The 26,599-nt window shown below is 44.3% G+C and overlaps 1 protein-coding gene across 7 annotated transcripts in view; it reads left to right on the forward strand.

The window, feature by feature from the left end:
* The window catches only part of SLC7A1 (solute carrier family 7 member 1), an 84,925-nt gene extending 59,785 nt beyond the window's left edge, over positions 1-25,140 (forward strand). For 2 of the 7 annotated variants that reach the window (XM_032792674.2, XM_075061650.1), the window contains 9 exons: positions 2,413-2,587; positions 6,903-7,030; positions 8,954-9,176; positions 10,128-10,267; positions 12,280-12,382; positions 16,140-16,351; positions 16,643-16,809; positions 18,100-18,208; positions 18,475-25,140. In XM_032792674.2, the coding sequence (XP_032648565.1) occupies positions 2,413-2,587; positions 6,903-7,030; positions 8,954-9,176; positions 10,128-10,267; positions 12,280-12,382; positions 16,140-16,351; positions 16,643-16,809; positions 18,100-18,208; positions 18,475-18,584 (1,367 nt within the window). In that variant the 3' untranslated portion in view covers positions 18,585-25,140. The remainder of the gene's footprint in view (positions 1-2,412; positions 2,588-6,902; positions 7,031-8,953; positions 9,177-10,127; positions 10,268-12,279; positions 12,383-16,139; positions 16,352-16,642; positions 16,810-18,099; positions 18,209-18,474) is intronic. The other 5 variants (XR_012655041.1, XR_004375387.2, XR_004375388.2 and 2 more) reach the window with 5 other exon arrangements.
* The last annotated feature ends 1,459 nt before the right edge of the window (positions 25,141-26,599 follow it).

Below are 26,599 nucleotides of genomic sequence, written 5' to 3' on the forward strand. Positions count from 1 at the left end.
GTGAGTTAGAAGATGTGAGGGTAGATTCTGTACTCAGTTAATCTAGATGTAATGGAGTGGCTCCAGATGTAAAGTGGTCTGACTGATCAGAATTTGGCCCCGGAGGTTCCATTTGGGTTTGATTTGTATCAGTGTTCTAATGTATGTGCTTATTTAAATTTCTTTATCTGTAGATTTCACCCACTGCTATTTGAGAGTAAAACTGCATCAGCAGCTTTTTTCTACTGCATGGGAAACCTCTTCAGATTTTAAAAATTTTGCAAAAAGGCTAAATCTTTGCAGCTGCAGAAAGCTTCTGAATAAGCAGCTTTATTTCCACATATAATCAGTGGCAGAGCTAGGTTTTGCAACTGGGTCATTGGTGGCAGGCTGGAGAGCAAGCCCACTCCACACTATGCAGGAGTGGTGGCTCCCGGGCTGGGACTGGCTCCTCACTCCTGGTGTTGCAACGTGGTGCACAATCTTACAGCAACATTCAGGTTTGGCCCAGCATGACAGAGAGGCAGCCAGGTCGAATTTGAGTGAGTGGTGTTGTGACATGGCACACAAGGTCACGTGGCACTGCGACCCTGTGCTTTGTGTCACAGTGCCTGGTGCAGGGAGCTGGGCCCTGCTGCTGCCGCCAGGTGAGTGCACAGCAGACTGTCACTCCAGCCCTGTGAGAAAGGTGCCACACATACACCTAAAGCCCGTGGTTTCCCCGTCTCCCCTTCTGTTAGCTCTGTCACTGTACATATGCCCTGTAGTTTATGCCTGTCTCAGCTCTTGAGAATCATCTACTTTTTGGTACCTGATTTCTTACTTTCTGGTTGCCCGCCCTGCTTTCTCTAGATCTTCTGCTATGTCCACCGCCTATTTCATGGCTTGTTTCCTTGTTTCAAAAGTACAAACTTGGGCCTTTGTTTTATAGGAGGTCAGACTAGACAATCACAACGGTCCCTTCTCACCATATAATCTATGAACTCCACATCTGTGAGTGAAATAAACTCTCTGTTGGCCAAATCCTGGTCCCATCGCAGTGTTTCCACCCACCCACCCGGTACTTAATTTGTGCCAGGGCTGAGCCCTGGCACCTCTAGGCTTGGCAGTTCAGAGCCCCAGCACCTCTCGGTTTTCTGCGTCAGTGATGAATGTAAAAAAATTGCTTGAGCTCTGGCATCTAATTGCTTGAGCCTGAGTGCCTCTTTCATTAGAAATTAAGCACTGCTCACACTTCCTGTTGATGTTTATCACTAAGACTACATGTTAGATTTTGGTTACACAGCTAACCTCTTTCTTAAACAGCAAGCAAGGGAATAGGAATGCTAGTTATTAGCTAAAGATCGAAAAAGAGAAACAAAATCTGTTATTCTGAATGCAGAGTGCTGACTCGTTGTTATTGCTGGCACTTTTAAAAATATGCTATTCATTAAGATAAAAGTTTTTAAAGAAATGGGCTGAAATCTTGCTCACAACAAAGTCAATGCCAGAACTTCCCTTGGCTACGGTGGGGTCAGGATTTTCCCCATAACTTTTTCCTCTGTAATTTATAGCACAAGAACTAAGGATCACCAAATGAAATTAATAGGCAGCAGGTTTAAAACAAATAAAAGGAAGTATTTCTTCACACAGTACATAGTCAACGTTTGGAACTCCTTGCCAGAGGATGTTGTGAAGGCCAAGACTATAACAGGGTTCAAAAAAGAATTAGATAAATTCATGGAGGATAGTTCCATCAATGGTTATTAGCCAGGATGGGCAGCGATGGTGTCCCTAGCCTCTGTTTGCCAGAAGCTGAGAATGAGAGACAGGGGAAGGATCACTTGGTGATTACCTGTTTTGTTCATTCCCTCTGGGGCACCTGGCACTGGCCACTGTCGGAAGTCAGGATACTGGGCTAGATGGACCTTTGATCTAACCCAGTAGGGCCATTCTTATGTTCTTATGATTCATTCAATTTAAGTGTCAGGTAACTGACCTGCTGTGTCTGATCCCTGCACTGGCATGATACCTGCCCATCTTCCCAAGGAACTGTTGAAGATGGCTGGTACTGGTGACTTCTGCGCTTTAGCCAGGGCCTGCATGACCACAATGAGGTACTTCACAAAAACCACCAACGATGGTTTCTCCAAGGCCTGGAGCTAATCTGATCTATAGTCTCTATTTACCAAGAGCTCAGTCCTATTGACTTTAATAAGACTGTTTTCATGGGAAAAAATGGTTTGCAGGGTTGGACCCTGTCTTTTTGTATTAGACTTTTACTCAATCTAGCAGCTTTCCAGTATAGAGAGACCACTTAAACGGTATTTTATTAGCACAATAATGCAGTGAGAGAGACGTGCACAAAAAGTCAGGGCTTCCCTTTGCTCTGCTGTGGCTGGGCCATGTGCTTTTGTTGAGGGAATGTCTGATTGTTTTTTGTCATTTTTCCAGGACTTTTAACTTTTGGAGTGAAAGAATCCGCAATGGTAAACAAAATATTCACCTGCATCAACGTTCTCGTCCTCGGCTTCGTTATGGTGTCAGGCTTTGTGAAGGGATCAGTCAAAAACTGGCATCTCACCATCAATGACATCTATAACACGACCAATGATTCATGTAGAGACAAGTACGTCACAGCATTTCTTCTCCTATCACGTTTACTTATTCAAGTCGATCCATTTTCAGGGACCACTCAGAGATTCATGCATCGTTATTATGGGCCAAATTCCAAGGCTTTGCCAAGTGGTCACTCAGTCTGCACTCAGGCAGAAATCCAGTGAATGTCAGGGGGAGCTCTGCATGAGGGAGGGTTGACTAGACACTTGGGACTAGATCACCTGTGATTAAAAACCACAGCTGGGAGGCCGTGTGGGAGAAAACCCCTGTGAGGATCTCATTGTTAAGAGGGTGAGAGGGACATGGACACAGTCTGGCTCTGAATAAGGGATTTAAGGTTGGGCTCTATTTTCTTAACAACATTTCCTAAGTGCTTAAGTTGGATGAATCCTACGGTTTCTGATATCATTTGAGCAGTAAAATGTTTTGTAGTTCTTTTCCACCATAGTTTGGGCATATATACGGTGCCGGAAGGCATTTAAATGGTCGTTGTCCAGCTTGAGCCATTTAAACCAGTAAAAGTACAGGAGATTTTCTGTGAAGCTAATGGCTCATTCCACTTCTAGTAACACTGTCATCGCTGTGCACATTTCAGCGCTGTCAAGTTATCCCTCTCTTCTCCTAAACCTGGGCCTGATCACTCACTTGGTTCTTGCCTCTTCTGGAATTTGCGCAGTTATTTCCAGCCAGGGCTCTGCTGCTGTTGAAAGCTTCCATTTTATGAATCTGCATTTAGATGAAGGACAGGAAAAAAAAGAAACAATTTTGGGCCAAATCTTCACATGGTTTATTTCCATATGGGACTTAATGGGCCTTTGCTTAGTTATATAGGTTCAGGATCCGGCCCTTGCTGTGCAAAAAGAAAAACATCTGACTAATAAAAAAGGGATACACAGCAAATGCAATTAGCTGCTGCAGAAATTTATGGATTATACTGTTTAACAACAATGTGCAAATAGCTCTACTCAGAACAGCTCTTAACACTGGGGAAAAAAAGCAGATTAGCATCTGGAGAGATAGTCCCAGGTAGCAGTACTGCACAGAAGTGTCAGCTGTCATTACATCACTTGTTAATTCAGGGTGGAGACAAGTCAGTTTATCAGCAATATGAATTAACACAATGAAAGTCATAGTCATAATGGACCCATTTAGAACTGAATACCCAGGCACCTGCTTATAGTAATTTTGGATGTAGAGAAACTTCTGGGAGTGGGCCAAGTCATGAGGTCCATTAGTTTTAAGGCAAACCTATTGAAGTCAATGGCCCAAGTAAAGCCTAAGGGCCAAATTTTCAAAGATGTTTGGGTGCATAGAGATGCTAGTAGGTACCCAGTAAAATTGTCAAAAGTGCCTAAGCAGATTTGGCACCCACCTTCCATTAATTTCAATGCAGTTAAGCACCTAACCTGCTTGGATGCTGTTGCATCCCAGTAGGTACCTATCTGAATCTTAAATACATAAATGCCTTTGAAATCTGCCCTAAGTACCTCAGTTAAAATGTAAATCCCAGATTATTTGAGTGCATTGCCATGTGCAAATCAGAAATCCAGTTATCATGATGCTGCAAATCTTTTTCTCTGGCCCAGGCCTGAGTCAAGCAGCTCAGCAGTGAAGAGGTTGACAGGGATTGTGGAGGCAGGAATTCTTCCCTCAGGCTGTGGAATGCAGCAGAGCTGCTCTGAGGCTGCTACTGCATGTCCTCCGTGGGCTCATTTGGCTGGTGGATCTAATAGCTCTATCAGTCCTGGCTTGCTACCTAAGCCCCTTGTGCCTTGGTGCAGGGAAATCCCAAAAGCATAGTTCTACAGCAAGCTGGAGTGGTGCAGGCCCTGGCCTGGGCTCCCCACATCCTGTCCACCCCTCTGCACTGCAACCATTTGATTCAGATGCATGTAGGGCCTTTTATGGGCCTCATTCAGTTTCCAGGATTCAGCCCATATTGCACTTATTCTCTGGTAAATAATTCCCTCTGTAGAACAGGACACAACGTGACTCAGAACCAGCATTGCCCTGCATGTCGTGATAATTATTCAATTTAGTTACAGCTTTTTCACCCATTAGAAATGCATTTTGATGACACGTGCCAGGTGAACTGGGGTTTGTGCATAGTTTAGCTGCATCTCCAGAAACATCAGCATTTAACTGTCTAAATGATTTTCACATGTAATGCGTGTTTCCAAAGCTTAGGGGACTTAGCTGTCTATATAGCTGACTGAATTGACAAATCTAGGGCTTAGATTATTTAATGGCCCTAATTTAATGTTTATTAATGCCTTAATTGTAGGCACAAAGTTGTGCCCACAGTTATTTGCACAAGCAAAACTGGAGGCCAGTGTGAGAACACTCATGAACAGGTATAAAGCTACTGTGAGCAATGTTCCCTCTAATTTTTTTCATCCATGTGCAGAATGAATTTTGTTATGTGCACCAATATCAAGGTAATGTGTGGATGTCCGCCACCAGCACAAACAAAAAACCTGTATAGATTTTTTTTAAAAAAAGTTACCGTAGGGACCAGCCAGAACAGCTTAGGCATTTTAGAACTCACTACTCAAAGAATTAAATTGAAGCATAAGAGAGAAATAAAAATTATGAAATGCATAGACCAGTCAAAAAAATAAAGTAGCACTTTGAAAGAAATTACAGAGAATATATGTGCATTGCAGGAAGTATCAAAAAGTAACACCACCACCACAAATATGTTGGGAGGTGAATGTGAAAGAGTGTGTGCGTGTGTGTGTGACACAGTGTGTGTGTGAGAGAGAGACACATAACTCTGTGTGTGTGTGTGTGTGTGTGTGTGTTTGTGAGGGAGAGACACACACATGTCTCTCCCCTCCCCAGCCTTGGGAGAGGTGTCTCTCTCTGGCTGCTGCAGCCCTGGGGCCATGGCCAGGGGAGAGATGCAACTCTCTCATCCCCGCAGCCCTGGCCGGGAGAGGCGTGCCTCTCCCATCCCTGCTGCAGCCCTGACAGGAGCCGGGGCCATGAGATTGAGGCGTTTTCTCCCTCCTCCCAAGCCCTGCACACCGCAAGCTCCCATCACCTCACCCCACTGCCCCAACCCTCCACATTCTCCTCACTCACATATGTGCGCACGCGTGCGGCTGCTGCGTGGCCTTTGATGGCCTTGTGTGTGGCCGCGCAGGCATGCACCTTAGAGGAACAGACTGTGAGTGGAGTTTCATTTAGCTGCCTTATTAGTGGCTAGTGTTAACTGAGGTTACATGGTATTTTGCACTTCTCTCTGCCCACAGAAATTGAATGCATTTTAGCCACATTTTGAAAATTGGTAAAATTATTTTTAAAAATTCAACTAGGGCAGGCGGGATTTTTTCCACAGAGATCTAAGATTTCCCCTTTTCTCCCGAGTGCTGGTGGGGCTTGACCTGTCACACTGAAAGTAGCTGTGTGGACATTAAGGCACAGGAGACGCTTGAGCTAGCCTCCGGATTTCAGGATGGGTCGGAGCTCAGGCCTCCACTGGTGCCACAATGTCCATGCCGCTATTTTTAGCGCACTAGGGTGAGCCCTGCTAACACAAGCCAGTTTGCCTAAGCAGGGAGGCTCACTCCTTGCTTCAGTGTAGACGTACCCGAAATTACCTGATAAAATGAAAGGTTTTCTCTTGACCAATTCCATGATTGCATTTGTAGGCCACCTTCTTTGGGCCCTGATCACTTGTAATCTATGCACGTGCTTAACTCACATGCTGAGAGTAGCCCTGTTTACTACAGTGAGACTGCTCAGAGTGCAGCACAGGTTTAAGTCTTTTCAGGATTTAGGGCCTACCTAAAAATCCTTACAATAGTAAGCAGGAGATGTAATATTTGAAAATTAAAATCTGATGAGGCCATATTTTGGCCAGAGTTATTTATAATAAACTTTTGTTTAAAATCAACCGAGGACCTGAAAGTGAGTAAACTTCCTTTGAGATTTGTATCCAATCATCATTTTCAGAATTAAATAAGTTTAAACTTTTTTCCCAGGTTCAGATGTTAGGAGACCAAGTTCAGTCTTTCCTCCCCCATCCTCCTCCCATCTCAGCCATGTTAATAAACCCTAGAAAACAATGGATGATCTGAACAAGCCTTAAATGCTGAGTGTTCAAAGTGTTCCCTAGCCGGTCACAGGCTGACTCAAATCTCTATGTAGTGGAAGCTGTAGCACATGCCATCATCTCCTCTATAAGTCTGTTGACCATGTGTACCTGAAAGCACTCTTCCTCCAACTCCAGTTATGGTGGATTCTGTTACAGGCTGCAGGAACGCACTTCAGATAGGTGTCTGTACCGAGAATCTCTCCTGATCTCTTGTTCTTTTCAGTCAAACACAGGTGGGAGATCTGAAGCATGGTGTTGGGGGGTTTATGCCCTTTGGATTCAGTGGAGTCCTGTCAGGGGCAGCCACATGCTTTTACGCCTTCGTAGGATTTGACTGTATTGCCACCACAGGTAAGCAGAAAGCTTTCATTGTGAGAGAACACTTTTCCCATTATGAGCTTGGCTGCCCCTCAGTAACTTCAAATGACAGACTTTACACATAACTCAAACCTCTTTTCAGCTGAATCAGGAAATCATGCTGTGCACTAGCTGTCCTATGGAATCACTTCATTTTTTCAGTTTTAGGGTCACCCATCCATCCTTCTTCTCCCGCCTATTGTTTCTAAATTTAAGACTTGCGTTGTACACTCTGAGACAGGGAACATCTTTTATTCTAGATTTGTACAGTTGCTGTAGTTGCTACTATAATGCAAATAAATAATATTTCTGATTTCATTCACTGAACAGCACATCCATTTTTTATTCTTGTGAGATTACAGGACTTCCCATTTTATGTTGGAAAACTTCAAGAATAGGCTTCCACTGCACTGAGTCCTAGCTGGAACCAGGAAATGCAGCGGTGCACTATGCTGAAGTGTGGGGCAGTGGGGAGAAATGATCTTGGGCTAAGCACAGGATTGGGAGTCAGGAGACAGGGCTCTATCCCCAGCTCCGATATGGCCGTCTTGTATGATCTTGAGACAGTCTCTTTGCCTCATGGGTTCTGATCTACAAGATGCTCAAGAGAACTGGCTAGTCACAGGTTTTAATGGGTTTTTTGTTTGTTTGGGGGGGGGGGGGCTTTTTTCAAAATTAGAAATTTTGGTGAAACATTTGTTTTCAAAGTTTTCGTTTTCATAATATGGAAACATAGGTTTGGGGGAGTTTTCTCCTCCTTATTTCCCTCGGAGTAAAATGAATAAAAGAAACTGAGTTGGGGGTGAGGGAGGAGAAAAGATGGACAAAAGAAGGATGGTGATAAATTAGAGGGGGTTCAGAGAAGAGCCATGAGAATCATTAAAGGATTAGAAAACCTGCCTGATATTATTAGATTCCAGGAGCTTAGTCTATTTAGCTTAACAAAGGGAAGGTTAAGGAGCGATTTTATCACAGTCTGTAGGTACCTGCCTGGGGAACAAATGTTTAATAATGGTCTCTTCAATCTAGCAGAGAAAGGTATAACCTGATCCAATGGCTGGAAGTTGAAGCTAGACAAATTCAGACTAGAAATAAGCCTACATTTTTAACAATAAGGGTAATTCATCATGGAACAACCTACCAAAGATCATGGTGGATTCTCCATCACTGACAATTTTTTAAAATCAAGCTGGGATGTTTTCCTAGCATCTGCTCTGGGAATTATTTTGGGGAAGTTCTATGGCCTGTGCTATACAGGAGGGCAGACTAGATCACAGTGGGCCCCTCTGGCCTTGGACTTTATGAATCTGTGAAGTGTCAAAACCAAAATGGATACAATTTTCCCAGAAAATTTTGAATACATGAAAATCCAGCCCCACTCTTTGGAATCCTGTGAAAGGAAAGTGACTGTTAGTTTCCACAGAGATATTTTTGGGTCCATTTTTCCAGTTAGCTCAAGTGCTTCCCGATAGGAGCAGAGCACCTTCCATTCACTTTGACCTGCTGGGGCACCTAGGGCCAAAGTCTTCTCTGAACTCATGGAACTTACACCAGAGATGAACTTGATTCAGAATGCCCGATGCCCCTTGTGAATTAAAGATGAGAGCAACTGTATCGGGGTGAAGCACCTGACCCGATTTTGGAACGAATGCTGGCTCTCTGAATTGTAGTGATAATGATTCTTCTCAAACATTCAACTAAAACTTGTCACACAAAGTGGTGGCATTCCCCTTTAAGGACGTGATTATGAGGGAGATCTCCAGGGACATAAATGGCAGGCCTGGCTCCTCTTGACTGTCACTAGGAGCTGGCCACCTTATTCTCCCAGGCTCCTTTGAAAGCCGCACGTCGCCTGGGAGTCTCGTTGAATTAGTCTTTGTGTTGTCTGTGAGTGTAACTTAACTGTCTTTGTTCTAGGCGAAGAAGTGAAAAACCCTCAGAAAGCGATTCCTATTGGCATCGTCGCCTCGCTCCTGATCTGCTTTGTCGCTTACTTTGGCGTATCAGCTGCCCTCACGCTCTTGATGCCCTACTACATGCTTGATCCAAACAGTCCTTTACCCAATGCATTTCAATACGTGGGCTGGGAGGGTGCCAACTATGCAGTGGCCGTTGGTTCACTTTGTGCCCTTTCTACTAGGTGAGATGCTTTTCTCTTGTACCCTTCTCAGTGCAGATTTGTATTTCCATCGCCGCCTCTTTCTGTGTGTTATGAGCTAAGGAGCAGAGGGGTAGCTGTGTTAATCTGGATCTGTAAAGGCAGCAAAGAGTCCTGTGGCACCTTATAGACTGACTGATGTATTGAAGCATGAGCTTTCGTGGGTGAATACCCACTTCGTCAGATCCATGAACTAAGGACCTTAGTCCTATGTCCCTTCCACTGATGTAACTCCACTCCAGTGATGTTACTCTGGATATATGCTGGGGAAAGTGCCAGAGGATTCAGGCCCTCTGGGTCAAATCCGGGACCCACTGACTTCAATAGGGCCAGGATTTCACCCTGTGTCAAAAGGTTCAAACAAATTCTTAGAATTAGGTTTCAGAGTTGGAAGCTCCCATTTGTGACTCAGGAAACCTCCATCTTAAGAACCGTCTGAAATTGTATGTCTCTTGAATACATTAAAAAGAAGCGGTCTTTTACCAGTAGCCCTAGGAAAATAAGACACGACTGACTCAGACAGACCAGATGTAAGCGGGAACAGCTTCATGGAACCAGTGCAGTTTTTGGGTGTTCTGCACCTCTGAAAATCAGGCCATTTCCATGCAGGAGTCAAAATCTGGATGTAGGGCACAGGTCCTCCAAGGTCCTGAGCAACTAATGCCCATTGAAATCAATGAGAGTTAAGTGCCTAAGGACCTTTTAGGGATCTGGGCCTAAGTGTTTAGCTTTAGGTATCCAAATGTGGAGCCTTGTTCCCAGCAGTGAGTAGTGTAGTGGGGGCAGTGCTTGGGGAAGACCTTGGAATTGAAGCTTTGTTAACTAAAACCATTTCACTACTGGGCTTCGATTCCTGCACTTCCATTTTTCTGCCTTGGGTCCGTGTGTGGTGTGAGAACTGTACTAGTAGATACTGCCTTTTTCTCTCCTTAGCCTTCTTGGCTCCATGTTTCCGATGCCTAGAGTGATTTATGCTATGGCAGAAGACGGGCTGCTGTTTAAATGTTTGGCTACGGTCAGCAAGCGAACCAAAACCCCAGCAATAGCTACGGTAACTTCAGGGGCCGTGGCAGGTAAGTGCCAAGAGTTGCATGAATGCACAGAAAGCAAAAATATGCTCCACGATGGGGGAAATACAGCAACTCAGCTCTAATCCTCCATATTGTGTTCTCTAGTTCCACAACATGGCTTCCTGGGCTTAGTTCTGAATTCCCAAAGTCTGAATAGCGCAGAACTAGGGAAACATAAAATATCTTTGTATGTGGATATAGATCTTTCTCATGGGGTCTCTCTCAGAACCCACTACTGCCTTCCTTACTCATGCCAAGCAGCACTGTACTCCACTCACTGTTCCTGTCCCAGAGCGCTGCTATGGTTAAAAAAAAAAAAAGATTGGTGCAGAAGGTGGACAAGCACAACCCAGGGTCCCTGTGGCTGTGGACTTGTCTGTGCCTACGTACCATGGTGACAGACACTGTATAAAGCCTTTACACTGCAAGCGGAGCTTGGCAAATACCAGTAGGTAACTGGGTGAGGTATCTGCCCTGTGGCCTAGGTATTTGTTAACAAGTTACATACAGCTGGTAAGATTGCCCCCCAGCCCTCACAAATCCGGGAAGTTTAGCCTCCCGGCTATCACAGATAACAACTAGCTCTGTGTATGTGTCTCCTTTTTACTCACAACCCCAGAGCTGGGGCTGGCAATTGGTGCTAGATGCACCGCATGGATGCTGTAGACATTTCAGCTCTTGTGAAACTCTGGCCTTAGTTATGGGTGCTGAGCATGTGTCACGGCTTTAAGGTTATTTTAAAATATTTGTATTTAGTGTCTTTCATGTGTTTAGCTGGTCTCCTTCCTAAAGCCCCATATGGCTCTTTTTAAAGCCTCCTATGGGGGCATTGGTTTAATTTTCTGATCAAGGTGCATGGCCAGTAGAAATAGCCTTCCTCCAACCGGATGGGTGGCATGATGCTTTGCTCTAACATGATCACATGACACTAGGAACTTGGGCCTTAGGCACAGGCCTGTTGTGCCTATGTCTTAATCCTGCCCTTGTGCAGAGTTTAACAATGCTCTCCCTCTGTCCCGCATCACCCCCAGTGGGACCAGAGTATCTCTCCTCAATGGGTCTCCACCAATCAGCCTTCACCACACAAAATCAGTAATCCTTCCCCAGCTTGCTCACTCCTGGACCAGAAAGGAGCCTTATATTGTCCTGCCATCTTTCCCATCAGGCCTTGCTGTAGCCTGAAGTCACCTGATCTGGGAGGAAAAGCAGCACAAGCAGGAGCTGGGGCCCGAGCTCTTCTTTAAGGCTCAACTCACCCTGTGACACCTCTCAAAATGTGTTTGCAACGCATGGCCAAGGCCTGCTCACCTTCCTGATGCAATTAGTCCCGGTGACTCCAGTCATGTCTTTGCTACACTTTTTTACCAGCATGACTTTAAAACCTCAGTGGGATTTGTAAACTTGAGCAAATATTACAGGCAGAGAAGGGTCACAGACAGAAAGAGACCAGAATGCTTCTTTCCTGTGCTACGCACCCCGCCTCCTCTTGAGCTGTATACAGCCTTTACCTAGCAGCCTGAGATGGGCAGATATGGGTAGGTAACTGTGTCAGGAATCTGCCCTGTGGCCTTAGGCATTTGTTAACAAGGTCCTGAGCTTTGACTAATTCCTCCTGGAGTGCTCTTTGGGTCTATTCTGTTCCCCACCTGATTAGAAGAGGGCCCACCTGCCACGGTCTGGTTCTTGTTGCCATAGTACAGGGTGGGAGGGAAGTGCTGTAGAGACCAAACAAAGCTCTTAAAGTCATTTTAGGCTGAGTTAGTGGACACCAGAGAGGAGTACAGGGTCTGTCTGTATCCATCAGCAGCAATAAAGAGTTTGGTATGTATTCATTACACCTCAGTCACATCCCTCCTCTCACAAGAGATGCTGCAAAGCCCAATGTTTTCTTGGGGTTTCTCTCAGTGCAGAACTGAAGACAGAGCAATGGTCTTGCTTCAACTATATTGAATATGACACTCCCATAACATGACTCTTCTGCAAGCTTATCAGTTTCTGTTTTCCACATTCCCCAGCTGCCATGGCCTTTCTTTTCGACCTGAAAGATCTTGTGGATCTTATGTCCATTGGGACCCTGCTGGCTTATTCCTTGGTGGCAGCCTGCGTATTGGTACTGAGGTATGGATTAATGTGATAAACTGTTTGCCAGAGCCTGGGAATGAATGACAGGGGATGGATCACTTGATTATTATCTGTTCTGTTCATTCCCTCTGGGGCATCTGGCATTGGCCACTGTCAGAAGACAGGATACTGGGCTAGATGGACCTTTTGTGGCCATTCTTATGTTCTTATGATATCCTGGAACCGTGCACAAAGAATCATCTCTTGGGAACATAAAATGTCCTCAAATGTAGCACACATGCCAATATATGACAGGGGCATAGCCACGGGTGGGCCCGGGTGGGCTGCGGCCCACCCACTTAGCATCCAGCCCCACCCAAACCTGAGCAGGAGTGTAGTTCTGTGGGAGAGCCCCTGTATTTATTTACTTTGCAATCTGCCACCTCTTGGCAGCACCGATCAGGGTTTCACACCGCTGTCCCCACTGGGCAGTTATTATTTGCACAACACAGAATCAGTCCGACACCTTGGACTGGACCTTCCATAATTACTTTCTTTTTGTCCAGGGTGGGCTTGCAAAACTCGCTGTCTAGATCTTTCTTTCTTATTAGCATCCACTTCAAAATGAAATGCGCTGGCAATCCTGAATTGATACAACTGTCTTCAAAAGGGGTGCGATACAAAGTCCTAAAGGAACCCGTGTTCCTCTTTCGCTCTCCCTGCAAAGCACTGAATAGGCATGTCATTGGTGCAATTACAACCCAAATCCCTTCCACCCCCTTTGCAAAGTGCCTCCCCTCCCTAACTGCTTTGGGTGTCTGGGCACACGGCTCGGATTTTGCATTCTCTCTTTTTTATTATTATTATTTCTTTGCAAAGGGAATTGGACCTAATTCTCCTTGCAAAGAATAAAGAGCAAAGGGGCTTTTCATGCCCAATGCCTTAAGCCGCTCTCCTTGCTTTTTCTCCTCCCCAGGTGTGGCACATTGGTTATGTTTGCTTTGCTTTGGTTTTGTTCGTTAATAATATCCAAGAGATCCCAAGGCAGGCAGTGGCATTCAGCTGCCTGCAAGCACAGGGTGACTGTGAAGGCTTAAGCCAGCCTTGGGGGACAAGCGAGCAGGCGCTCAGTGAAGTACAATGTACAAGATGATATGCTTCTTTTTTTCCATCTCCCCTCCCCCCACCCACCCACACACTTTTGCAACCCCCACCACTGTCACCAAGGAGGAGATAAGATGAGGATGCTGCAGGACGAGAGCTGTCATTTAATCATAAGGCTTTTTTTTTTAATGGAGATTTTTCCTTTTGGTCTCAGTTTAAATAAATGTTTTAAACCCAGAAAACCAATTTTCCTGCGTGAGTGAAAGGGGTCACTAAACACCTATTCCAGACTTCAAGTAATTGTAAATGTCTGATGCACCTGGGCTCTGCTGTCACAGCTCCCCCCACATGAACCACCAAGGAGTCAGCTCCAGTGGTAAAGCAGTCTCAAGCCATACTGCCTTGTGGAAGGACTCACTGCATGCCCAGGAGCCCTGCTATTGGTTAGGTGGGGATCTCGGGGGAAAAGCCAGTGCGGGGATGCCTGTCAGTGGAGTCTTGCTAAGAGAGGAGAGGGGCTGTGTGGTCCAATGATTAGAGCAAGAACTGATCATAGAGCTCCTGGGTTCTGTTTCTGATTCTGCCACAGATTGGCTGGGTGACCTTGGGTAAGTCACTAAGGCCCTGATCCTGCAAACACTTGTGCTGTGCTGAACTTTACTACTGTAAGTAAATAGTAAAGCTAAGTACAGTAATAGTGATAAAGTTAAACATGTGAATAAGTTTTTGCAGGATTGTGGCCTTAGTGCCTTTTTTTTTTTTTTTTTTTAAGTGCTGAACACCCACACCTCCCATTGTCCGAAGCTCATGGTCAGCATGTCTGAATCTGTGTCTCTAACTGCTTTGTGCCTCAGTTTACTCAGCTCACCAGGGGGATTATATTTTCCTGCTCCACAGAGCAATTAGAAATTCCACGCCCCTCATGTTTGTAACAAGCTCGGAGTTGAAAGGTGTAAAGTATTTTACTGTAAAGTATTTATCATTTATTCAAAGCCTAGTTGAGGCCATTATGATGCTCCCATTAGTCACAACAGTCGAAAGATAGACACTCATCGAGAGTTGAGGCACAGTTACAAATCCTGGGCTCTCCCTGTATTCTCTTTGCCTGTGCCCTCTCACTGGATTTCCCCTGTCCAAGCACCCCTGTGTTGTCATTTTATTTCCCAATCTCCTCGTCTGTGTAACAGCTGCAAAATAGCAGCTCCCTTCCAGTCCTTCGGATGGGCACGTGACTCCCTTGTTTGCTGCTACAAGCTGCTGTGCATTTCATCTGGCATGCAGCCCTGCACTCACAAGGCCTCAGCCTTATCCTGGTAGAGCTATTGTTGTGAGCCACAGCCGCTTACAGGCCTGAAGAATGGAAGCCTGAGTTCAGCAGAGCTTCAGTTTCCCACTTTGCTGCCTGATGTTGCAGCATTTGAGTTGCTGCATAAGTTGTGAGAGGTTCTCATGACTGGTGCAATCTTGCTGAGCTTGCACATCTGCAAAATTCCACATGCATCTTCATTTAAAATACATCTGCCAAAAGAGATTTAAAAGGCCCCCTTTGAAATGCCCTGTTCCTTTACTTGAAGCTTGTGGTATAAACCTACAGAGATTCACCAGTAAGGCTCTTCGTTAAAAGAGAGTTACGGGTGAAAGCGTACGTTAGAGGAGTTTTTCTTTCTGTTGTGGTAGCACCTGATCAGGCATCAAGGCCGCATTGTACTAGATACTGGCCACATGCAATGAAAAACAGTCCCTGCTTTAGCCCGCTTACAATCTTAGCACATGACATGAGACAGTAGGCAGATACAGCAAATAGATGGGGTGGCAAGGCAGCAGTGAGATGATCAAGTTTTCTATAGTAAATAGCAACTACAACATGCCAGCTGCCTAGCTATTAGTCCAGCTATCCCACCTCCAGACCTACATAGCTGTTCCTTCAAAATTAACTCCCAAGCATTAGAAAGTGTGGAAATGAATGATTAAAAGATCCAGCCAGTTCCCTACTGCCATATCCATTACTCACTGTCACAACCCACTGCTTAGGTGCTGTGTTTTGGTGCTACTCCACTGGGGTGATGATCCTGCAGGGAAGTCTGTTAGAAGCTTGTGTGACAGAGCTGCCCTGAGGCTGTTCCAAATTGCTCCAGGGGGTGAACCAGTCTCCAGCTGCCCAAGGGATTTGAGGGCGTTCAAAGGTGTCATAAAAGCCACCTTTATCTCCTGTCCCTGGTTCCTCTGCTGAGCATGGCTCAGCCACACCCAAGGATCGGGGCCTATGTGACCCAACTTGCAGGCCCTCATCTAGATCTGAGCTGCCTCTGCGCAGCTCAAGGATGGAGCATTGAATTCTGGGACTGTAACACAAGAGTGTGGGAAAGGACCTATTAGGACATCGAGTCCATGCTCCTCCCAAATCCAGCGTTGCTGCCTACAGTATGTTTTCCATACTCCAGCCCCCATTTGTGTGCTCCAGCCTCCAGTTGCCTAATCCCTATGCAGTGTCCTCCATCTGTGCATAGCAGATGGCTCCCTTCGGCTCCAGACAAGGAGCCAACGTGGCTCCCATTTCAGTAAATTTTGGCCACAGCATGTCTTCTGAAGACTTGCAGGTGTCCATAACCACATGGAGAGCTCTGACCAAGCTTTCTTGTAATTTTGGGTGACCGTTTACTGTAACCTGTACCAAGGCAGTGCTCTTTTGGTTTTGTTTTCCTTCTCCAAGGTACCAGCCAGAGCAGCCTAACCTGGCCTACCAGATGGCTAGTACAACGGAAGACGCGGACACCAACGAGTCTGTGAGCACTAGTGAATCTCAGGCTCCATTTCTGCCTGAAGAGGAGGAGAAAGATTCCCAAAAATCCATTCTGTTTCCCCAAAACTCAGATCCCTCCAGACTCTCTGGTTTGGTGGTTAACATCTCATCTTGTGTCATAGGTGAGTGCCGTGAGCTGGCATCTCTCTTGCAGTGAGCCAGCTGCCAGTCTAGAGAAGCTCCTTCCAACTCTTCTTGGCAACTTAAATGGATAATGTATATGTTTGACTAACTGTTCTAGAGCCCAAGCTCTTGCCTGAGGCAACAAAACAGACATAGAAGACCATGGATTAAATGACTGGTTTAAAAATAAATCCTCAAACAATGAAGCTGAAAACGCAGAGACTGGCTCAGAAATTACAAATGTTTTTCTCAGTCACAATTCAATAAACATTGGCCTGTCTTGTTCTCAGGTTTACTTATCATCAGCTGCTGTAGCTTTACTGTCCTTGGCAAAGACCTGCTGATAAAAGGGACTGCGTGGGCTATCGTCATGATTGCCGTGCTCGTTCTCTTGTGCCTCGTTGTTGGTTTAATTATTTGGAGACAACCTGAAAGCAAAACCAAGCTCTCATTTAAGGTAAGCGGCCTGGGAGGAAGGAATGGCAAAGAGCTATTTGGGAGCTGGCTGTGCATGTGTGTGAGAGGAAAAAGAGAGAGAGAATTTTGGTGCATATTAAAGAGAGGGGCTGATCTTCTTGGCTAGAAGTGGGTCCAGTTGAGGCTGGGTGGGACACTGGCCAAGCCATCCCACACCACTCTGCCAGTGCACCTCCAACCTGACTCTAAGCACTCCTGTTGTTACAGCGCTAGCCCTGGAATATGTAGAGAGACGTCCTCTGGGAGCTAGGCAGAGATCGCCAAACTCACTTTCCTCTTGTGATCCAAAATTAAACCCAGATTCCCAAAAGCGAAAGATTAGTATGTTAACAACTCACTGCACCTCTACCAAGCCCCTGGAGACAGACTTCATTCTGTTGTATGCTGAGCCAAGCAAATCGCAGATCAAAACCCTGAAGGGCTTATGTTCTGTGGGCACAAACTGGTTCAGTACAAAAACAAATAATCTGTGCAGTACAGAAAGGAAGCAGCAGGTGTCACTGAAGCTGGAATGTTCCATAGAATGGACAGGTTTTTGGTGTAGGGAATGAAGGAGCTTTGCATATTTTAACCGTGTGGCTGTCCTGTGGACTGGGAGGCGTGAAGTTAGGAGAGAGTGAGACAAGTGACACTTGGGGCAGAACAGAGGAAGCAGGAGGGAGAAGTGGAAGAGAGGAGGGCTGCAATGTAAGTGGGAGTGCAGAGCCCAGGAGGTGAAGAGGAGAGGCTGGAATAGAGGAATCTTTTGCAGAGAGTCAAGAAATAGGATGATGTGGCCAGAGCAGCAGTGAAGGGAGATGATTTTGGCAGCAGCTTTTTGGATGGACTGGGACAAGGAGAGCGGGTAGAGAGGGAGACCACAGAGGAGAAGGATGAATTGTAGGGGAAGCAGGAGCAGGATTAAGTGGAGTCCTGGGTATGAGGGGAAAAAGAGAGCGAGGAATCAAAGCTGACTCCCAGGTAGGGAAGGATGACAATGCTGCTGCTGACAGTATCAGAGCGGGATAGTGGAAAGGGCTTTGCAAGGAAGATGATTAGTTTGTGGCAGCAACTGGAGGGAAAATCCAAGCCAAAGGGCTTTCTGTGTACACGGGGCTGGTGCTCATGGTGGTCCTCACCTTGGGAGAATGGAGAGCTACGTTTTGACAGACTCATCACTTCTCCAGGAGCCTCTGGCAGATGAGGCTTGGCAACTTCCTGCTTACAAGGGACATTCATGTCTGTGTATTATCATAATCTGCAAATGTCACTGGTCTCTCTTTCTTTTCAGGTACCTCTTTTGCCTTTACTTCCTATTCTGAGTATTTTTGTGAATGTTTATCTCATGATGCAGCTGGATAAAGGGACCTGGATACGGTTTGCTGTCTGGATGTTCTTGGGTGAGTTTAAAAGTGTGTCTTTTTAGCCATTTGAGGTTGAGAACCCAAACTTATTTTAAATGTGTACGGCCAAATTCTGGCCTCTCAGTGTCCTTCGTTAGCCTCATTGACTTTAGCTGCAACGCTGGATATTGCTACACTATCAAGCGTTAGCAAGATTAGTATTAGCTGCCGATACGTTTTATTGAGACTAAGCGGCCCCCGAGTATGAAAAGTAGCTTCCGGTTGGTTATAGTGCTGACATTCCCCCTCCTCTTCTCCTACAGGTTTCATCATTTACTTTGCATATGGAATGGGGCACAGCGTGGAAGCTACAGATTCAGCACCGCCAGATTCAGAAAGAAACCTGGACCTCACCTCGGACAGCTGTAAATGAGAGTGTGTTTGGCTGAAGAGCAGCCCAGCCGTCGTGTCAGACAAGGAAGCTTCATCTTGGGGACCCTGAACTACTTCCTCTATTAACCCGTGCAGCAGAGGATGGGATTCCCAGCCTTGCTTGCTGCAACTTGAAGCTCGATTTACCTTGGTGATGCTGTAAAAAGGGATCACAAGGAAAACACCGCGCCTCTGGCCTATGCCCAACAACGCTGTTCCCTGGACTGCAGGCTCTTGCTCGTTCTCTTTTTTTTTTTTTTTAAATGTATAGAAAGAAAACCGCTCCTCTGTGTGCCAGTTAACCTTCAATGCTGCTATGAGACTAGGCCTCCTGAAAGTCCTTCTTTCAGCAGTCCTGTGAATTAACTCCCCAGGTACTTGTTTTTAAATGGAACAGACTCTGCAATGCTAATGTCATTCCTAGATCAGATCCTTGGATCAAGTGATGTGGGCTGTATCACAAAAAAAAGTCTCTCACCAAAAATAATCTCCCATCTGGTTAAAAAGTGCCTGCAATAAGTTACATTTTAAAGAAAAGCATCCAGTGGCATTATTTTAATTGTATTTAACTTCTGAATAGATACTTGTATACTTTAAAATGCAGCTTTGCTGTGATGTTTAGGGGAGCTGCTCTTAGGCTGAATTCCCTTTCCTTCATGTAGCTAGTACAGACAAATGCTTCTGTGAATAACAGACGCCCACCACTCACTAGAGGGGCCTCCAGCTGTAGCTGTAAATCTGCTTGGTGTAAGTATCAGAGGGATAGCCGTGTTAGTCTGGATCTGTAAAAAGCAACAAAAAGTCCTGTTAATCTTTAAGGTGCCACATGACTCTTTGTTGCTTTTGGTGGAAGTAGTTCAGTGGCGCTAAGCGTGGGTGTCTCTAAAGAGCCCTCTGTCAAAGTCAATGGAGATAGTCCTGATTTATGCCAGTCAAAGTTAGAAGAGAAGCTGACCCTGAGAGTTTGTTTTTGACTTCAATGGACACAACAGGTTGAAGCCCGTAGAAAATGACGCACAAAAGATTCTCACAATACTCAAAATCTGAGACTCTCACGGCTCCTGTCAGCTCTACACAATGGAGCATGCCGCCTCCTGCCAAGCAAGGCTGAGGTAAGCTGAAAGGCCTCATGACACTGGTATATGTAAGCAGTTAAACCCGCTGCATGGACACGCTTATTCTGGTATACAAGTGACTCTTTTTGGTTGTGCTTACACCCCTTCCCAGGCAACGTAAGCTAAAATGAAAAAAGGGACTCCGATGCCAGAGTCAGTGTGTCCCCACAGGAGTTATACTAGTGTAATTGTATCGGGTTACCTTCACTCCTTCACTTACGCTGAAAAAAATTTCCAGAGTAGACAATTCCTTATGGCGAAAGTCTTCTCTCCCGCCCTGAGCAGAGCTCTGTCTGGGTATCTCAGGTAAGGCCCTTACCGTAATGTCTGAGCGCTTCTCAAACTTCAATGTGTTGCTCTTTATAATGCCCCTCTCTTGTCCCCAGAAGCACAAAGCAGATACTAAACCTATGCCCAAGTTGGGGCTGTGATTCCCAGCAGCTCCAGAAGACACACCTGTGCTAGCCTGAATGTAGCTACAGCGCTGTGAAGGGTTAGCCAGCCAAAGGACGTGTCTAGGGTTTTGCATGGGATTGTATTTGGGCGGCTAGCACCTCCTGCCACTTCAGCTATACTGAGAGCTAGCTACAGGCTTCTCAAGCTGGGAAGCAAACCCCCTGCTCACAGTGTAGCTGGCCCCTAAATTACTTGCCGAAGATCATTCAGACAGTTTGAGGTGCAGCATGGAATAGAACTCAGGTTTCCCACATCCCAGGCTAGTGACCTAACCACTGGACCATCCTACCTGTTACACTAAATAGGGCTTAAATGGTGTGGAGACATTGTCCTGGCTTTCTGCACAGGAGTGAATTTAACCCATAGCCCTTTTTTGTAGGCCTCTGCTGATCTGCCACAGGTTCAGAATTTGTCCAGTGCCGTTTCAGTGATAACAGTTGGTGGGACTTCAGTAACACATGGATCATTTTAACACTGTTCCATGTGCTGCTTATAGTACATTATAGTACAAAATAAGGGTCAAGTCCTGCTCTTGGCGCTATACAGTGGATCTTGACTGTCAGTCAAGTCTCTTCTCTCCTCAGACATGTGAAATTCCAAGAGTTCCACGCAAGCGGGGAAGGAAGAATGTCAGAGTCAAGAACCACGATGGAGTTCTCATCCTTTTATCCTAAATAGAGACACTCCTAGTATACTTCACATGCTCATAAAAAGTACTGATGTCAGAGAAAACCAACAGAAGAGAACAGTGTTTCCTGTGGTACCAAAAACAGCTGAGTGCTTTTCTCCAGCTTGGGCAACAGCTTTTAAGCAGTTGTTAATTTTAGCACTGCATGAATATTCGAAGGGGGTGAGTGTTGGCTGAAAGGTGGGTTTTGAAAGGAAAACTATTTAAATGTAGGCAGATTGCTTGCTGTAAAAATGTTTTGATAAATGTTAACTTATTTTTTTTTGTCTTGCATTGTCTTCTTTGGGACCTGCTTGGTGTTCATGTTTCACTACTTTAGCTCAGCTAATTACATATAAAGTGCAGAAAATAGCATTACTTAGAAGAAAAGGGAAATTTTTAGTGGGAGATTGTTTTTCTTTCATTTCCTTTTCTGTGAGAAAGTTCAGAGGAAAAAAAATCCTATTTAATTATAGCTGGTAGTTAAATTATCTCTTACATACACATGTCCAAAGTTTTCTTTCACAAGTTGAAAGGCAAAGTTCCACCAAAAACTTTTTAGGATAATGACACTGATTGTGCTAAATATATGAAACCCCTTTTTCCCCCTCTGATGTCCAAAAGTACCTTAGACCAAGCTGAATATCAGGGAAGACATGCAAATACTGCTGTAATCTTGCTGTTGTGAAGAACATGCCTGCATTTAGTTGAGCTTCTTTTTGTAAATAGTTCAGTAATTATTCTATGTTTATAAGAATATTTTGTATAGCTGCCAGAGCATTTCTGTGTATATAAAGTTGGGTATAGAAATTATGCCTTCTTTGGGATAACAAAAGCAAGAAGAATTGGCCACTTTTTTTCAGAGGAGAGGCCATAGCAAATGTGGCCTATCAGAATTTTCAAGGCAGCCTCTTCCCTCAGGAATTTGATCTCATTTGAACTCTATTTGCTCATTTCTTATTTGCTCATACATATCTGAGGGAAGGTGCCTTCTAGGGGAGATCTGTAGATGTTTATTTTTAGTTATCTAATACTTGTATGCCAGTCCCTGCTGGATTAAAATGGCTGTGTCAACTCCCCCACATCGAGACAGTTTTATCAATATAGCATCTCTTTTTTTTAAGGGAGTAGATCCTGTTAACATTTTTCAAATGAAAACTTAGGTCAAAAAATAGTGTGTTTCAAAAAGAGGTATTTTTATGTGTGAAACCGATTAGATTTTTTTAAAATATTTTTTCTTTGAAAATGGTAAATGAAAAAATGTAACCTGTTGGTTTTTGTCTTCATTTTTCCTCTTTGTTTTCCATTACTGTTGAGTTCCCCATGTATGTACTGAGATGGTGATTTCTTCTTGCTATTCTTTTCAGTCTTTGTCATCCTGAGTTGTTGATTTTTATTTCTTACGTGCCACTATTGTTTGATCATCTTAGTCGCTTAGTGGGATTTTTTTTTTCAAATTAAAAAATAAATCACTTTTGAAAACTACTGATTAAAAAAAATGCAGTGGAAAAATTTTGAAAAATAAAACATCAGCTTCCTTCAAAAACTACCGCAAGTAAATTTTCAGATAATTTCCGGGGTGGGTTTTCAATCAGCTTTTGAAAGAAAGGCAGATATACTACCTGATTGCTTCTGTTGAAGTCAGTGACAAAACATGTTAACTTATTTGGCTAAATACATTCCTGGTGACTTAGATGGATGAAGTTCTACCAGGGATGAATGTGACACATTGACTTCAGTGCAAGCAGGGATGGGTCCCTAATTAAAACTCTGCAGATGGTTAGCAGACTGAAGTCCTAAATGGCTTCAGTGCTCTGTTTTTCTGGTTTTAGTGACCATCTGTTTAATGTTGGAAAGGTTAGGTTTTAATTAGCAAATATTTACAACTGTCTTATTTGCCCTTCAGCTGAAATGAGTGAAAAGAAATTCCATCACTAATCATAAAAAATGTTCAAAGAAGGAAAGTTAAGAACATATCATATGATATGTTGCTCTTGTAGATATCTAGCTTCCTCCTCTGTTGCTGTCAGTTCAGTTAACAGACAGCAATGTGAAGTATTCTGCTTCTATTTTGGACAGTCGGTCACTACAGTTTATACAAATATTGCCTCAATTCAAAATTTTTAAATTCCTGTTCAAAAATGTCCACTCATGAACACTGAAAAAGCTAGTTAGAAATGCTCATCAGTATCACCTGTCAAAAGTAATAGACAATCAAAACCTGATCCTTCCAAGCCTATGCATGGGGAATGTGTTCCAAGCAAACCAATCTGCTTACTAGCAGAGAGGTCTGGTGTCTCTCTTGCCTTCACTTCACAATGAATATTGAGCCAGGCTTCTATTTTAAAAGAGTGGCTGCTCTCCCCTTTAGCACCAGAGCAGATGTGTTTCTTAGGCCTTGAAGTGGATGCACTTTCAGCATTATGACCTTGATTATTGGACATATGTTTACTGGGAAGTTTCAGTGAAACTTCTACAGTCTTTTTCGCCAAAAATGTACTTAGTGTTAAGTGTGTTTTTTAAAAAAATCCCATTTGTTCTCCATTGTACATGTGAGTTTACTGACTACACCTGCGTTAGGGGCCCCATGACTTCCTCTTTACAACTCACTGCATGCTCCTACTCATTGGATGCCAGTGGGTGGCCATTTCTTAGTTGAGCCAAATCTCTGCTGTGTTTGAGGCTACTTGAGTGGGGGTGTCATGTAAGTGCCATAGTATTTCCCACTCCCCAGCCTCCCAAATTCCAAATCCACATCAGGACATACTTCACTGGTCTGGAGACTGCCGCAAATTTGGTACATCATTCACTTGGATGAAATTCAACCTCTCCCCCCCCAACCCCCCACTCAAATAGAGGCCCCTAGAGACCTGGCACCCCTTGTGTTAAGTTATTTTAAGAGGTGCATAGGCCTTTGTGCAGGGTTGCAGTTCACTTCACCCTTGCTGTAGAATTTATTTTAACACTGCCTTCTCTTCACTATCATTTTTCTTTGCTTACACACGCGCTATTGTCAGGGTAGCTGGGTGATGCGTTATCAGACTTGGGGGACTGTCAGAAGAGCCAAAGCACATTCTAGTGTTTTAATTGTATTACCCGAGTCTTACTGAACTGTACAAATAATGTCTAGTTTTGTGTGCTTTTGATTATGGTAGGATGGCATAGTTGGGGGAGATGTGGGTGGTAGGCACTTTATAGGCATAAAGGAGGGGCCTCTATTTTACCAGGATCGTTGGAATTTCTAGTGAAATGTTTATTGACATGCTGGTATGAGAAGCCATGTTCTGTACAGCATTTCATCACTGTAACCATGATGCCTGAAGCAATTTTATAGTTTCACCCCTATTCACATTACTCCTCTTTCAGCAGCAGGAGGGGTAGATAATTCACGGCTGTTAATGATGAATGGGGTTCAGGGCATGTTACAGACGCAAATGTATCATACAAAAATCTCCAGGCATTTGACATGGAGAAAAGGAACATGAAAAGGCCTCTAGGTTTTCTGAACCCTTCCTGTTTAGTCAGTTAACAGCTGATTTTTATGATATGAAACATGTCTGATAACCAAACTAGAAACCAAATGGCGTAAGAACGTGCTTGTTATGAAACTCCAAGCCATGATTTCCTCAGGGTATTTGCTCTTGGCTCCTGCGCCATGAAGTGAGGTTAGTCCAAGATATGCAAACTTCTAATCAATATGGCATCTTTTCTCCACTGATAACTTACAGCAAGTCTTTGGCATAGTAACATCGGTGTTTTCAGATGATGGGATGGCTGAGACACATGTTTACATTGTGCCTTTCAGCTTCAATTGATTGTAGGAGCACAAAGACTGATGACAACTTTGGATCGGTTTTATGTATTACAAACCTACCGTAAACAGGTGGGGTTTCTTCAGTGAAGTTGCTTTTACTGACTGAGAAGCTGTGGAAGGGTCTACCTATTTTTTTTTTTATTGATCAAAATGTACCGACATTTCTGTTGTTTGGTTTGTTCGATTTTTTTCTGATGATTTTTCAGAATGTCGTACAGTTGTGATAAATGGTTAGACTCCTAGTCCTAGCTCTGCAAATCTAGTTTTTATCTCTGTGTGGTGTTTGTTTCATTATGAATTCTTTTTTAAACCATGTACTTTTTAGACCATAGAATTACGTTTTAAAAATGTGAAACTTTCACCCAGAGCACAGCATGGGCAGACAGACACTTTTCAACAGACAACACTGTAAATAAATCTCCCCTGGACTGTGCTTTTTGACTTTGGAAATCAACTTGTAATTAAATGGCACAGTATTAAAATGTTTTCATGGAATTCAGATAAATTAGGTCTACTGATTCATCCTTATTTTCCAGTCTGATTTGTACATTCCCACTTGTTTCACTGGATCTGTTAGACGTGGTCTTATGTGTATAAATCCATCCTTCAGAAGCCTGTTAATCTGATTCCCAGTAAAATTCTGTCCTTTACCCCCTCTCTGGGGATCCTTTTCCTCAGCTGCTGACAGGTGTGTACTTTAATAGAGTCTCCTTTCTTAACTGCCCTAGCAACAATCCAGAAGCTGTATCTTCAGTTAATTGTGACTGACAAAGACTTTCCTATTTCTCTTATTACTTCTAATCAAAATTTCTGGGGTACAGTTGTCTTAGGGTGGGTCCATTTTTATCAGTGCGAAGGCCCTGCTCTTGTGAGTTGCTCAGGGCCCGGTACTTCTAGTGAGACGCGCCTCCATCCTAAGGACTGGCGCTGTGTTTACTAATCCACTGATGCTCACCCATCTTTGCAGAGTACTTTGGCTGAAAAGTTCTATATAATGTGCCAAGAATTATGTAAAAAGCGACAAAAAAAGAGTCCTGTGGCACCTTATAGACTAACAGACGTATTGGAGCATAAGCTTTCAGGGTGAATACTCACGACATGCATCTGACGAAGTGGGTATTCACCCACGAAAGCTCATGCTCCAATACCTCTGTTAGTCTATAAGGTGCCACAGGACTCTTTGTCGCTTTTTACAGATCCAGACTAACAGGGCTACCCCTCTGATACTTGACAAGAATTATGTACTGCACTTTCCTTGGTATTATTTTTCTGAATGCTTATATAACCCCCAACACTGCAGTAATAAGCACTTTTTTCCTTTCCTACTATTTCCTTTCAGTTTTTGCATTTTTCAGTCATATCATGAACCATTCAAGCTCCCCACAGAAACCACCTCTTTTTGATCTCGCCTATATATTACATAACTCTATTAAAAGAATGCTAAGGCTGCAAAGTCAAGAACTCAAAAGTTAAGAAATGCCAGAATGAAGGCTGCCCATGCAACCTTAGTTCATCCCGATCCGGCGGCTAGTGAAGACATACCCTCTGTCTCCTGCTCGTGCTCATTACTCCACTCTGGCTTGCCCTACATGTATATCCCTGTGCCTCCATTTTCATGTGGCTGCCATGCTGCCCTTCAACCTATGGGTGGCCTGCCTGCATCTGCCTGCTATGGGGTCTGACAGGTGGCAGGTGTTAGGTACGCTTAGGGCTGCACCACACTGGTGAGAAAGATATTACTGTACCCCCACTTGGCTTGATAATCCCAGTTCGGGGCTCTGGGGTTTCAGCTGGACTCAGCTACCCGGGAGCTGTGGGATATATGTAACTAGGATTCAGGCAATTTTGCAAATGCTGACCGGTGATAACATCTGTTCCCCTAAGGGGACTGGCCTAGGTGATAGCTATGAAAATGTCAGTGGCACATCAGGGTGGACTTAGACTGCTATATACTTTTGAGGCTC

Source organism: Chelonoidis abingdonii, chromosome 1, assembly GCF_003597395.2.
Source record: "Chelonoidis abingdonii isolate Lonesome George chromosome 1, CheloAbing_2.0, whole genome shotgun sequence".
Classification (NCBI taxonomy): domain Eukaryota; kingdom Metazoa; phylum Chordata; order Testudines; family Testudinidae; genus Chelonoidis; species Chelonoidis abingdonii.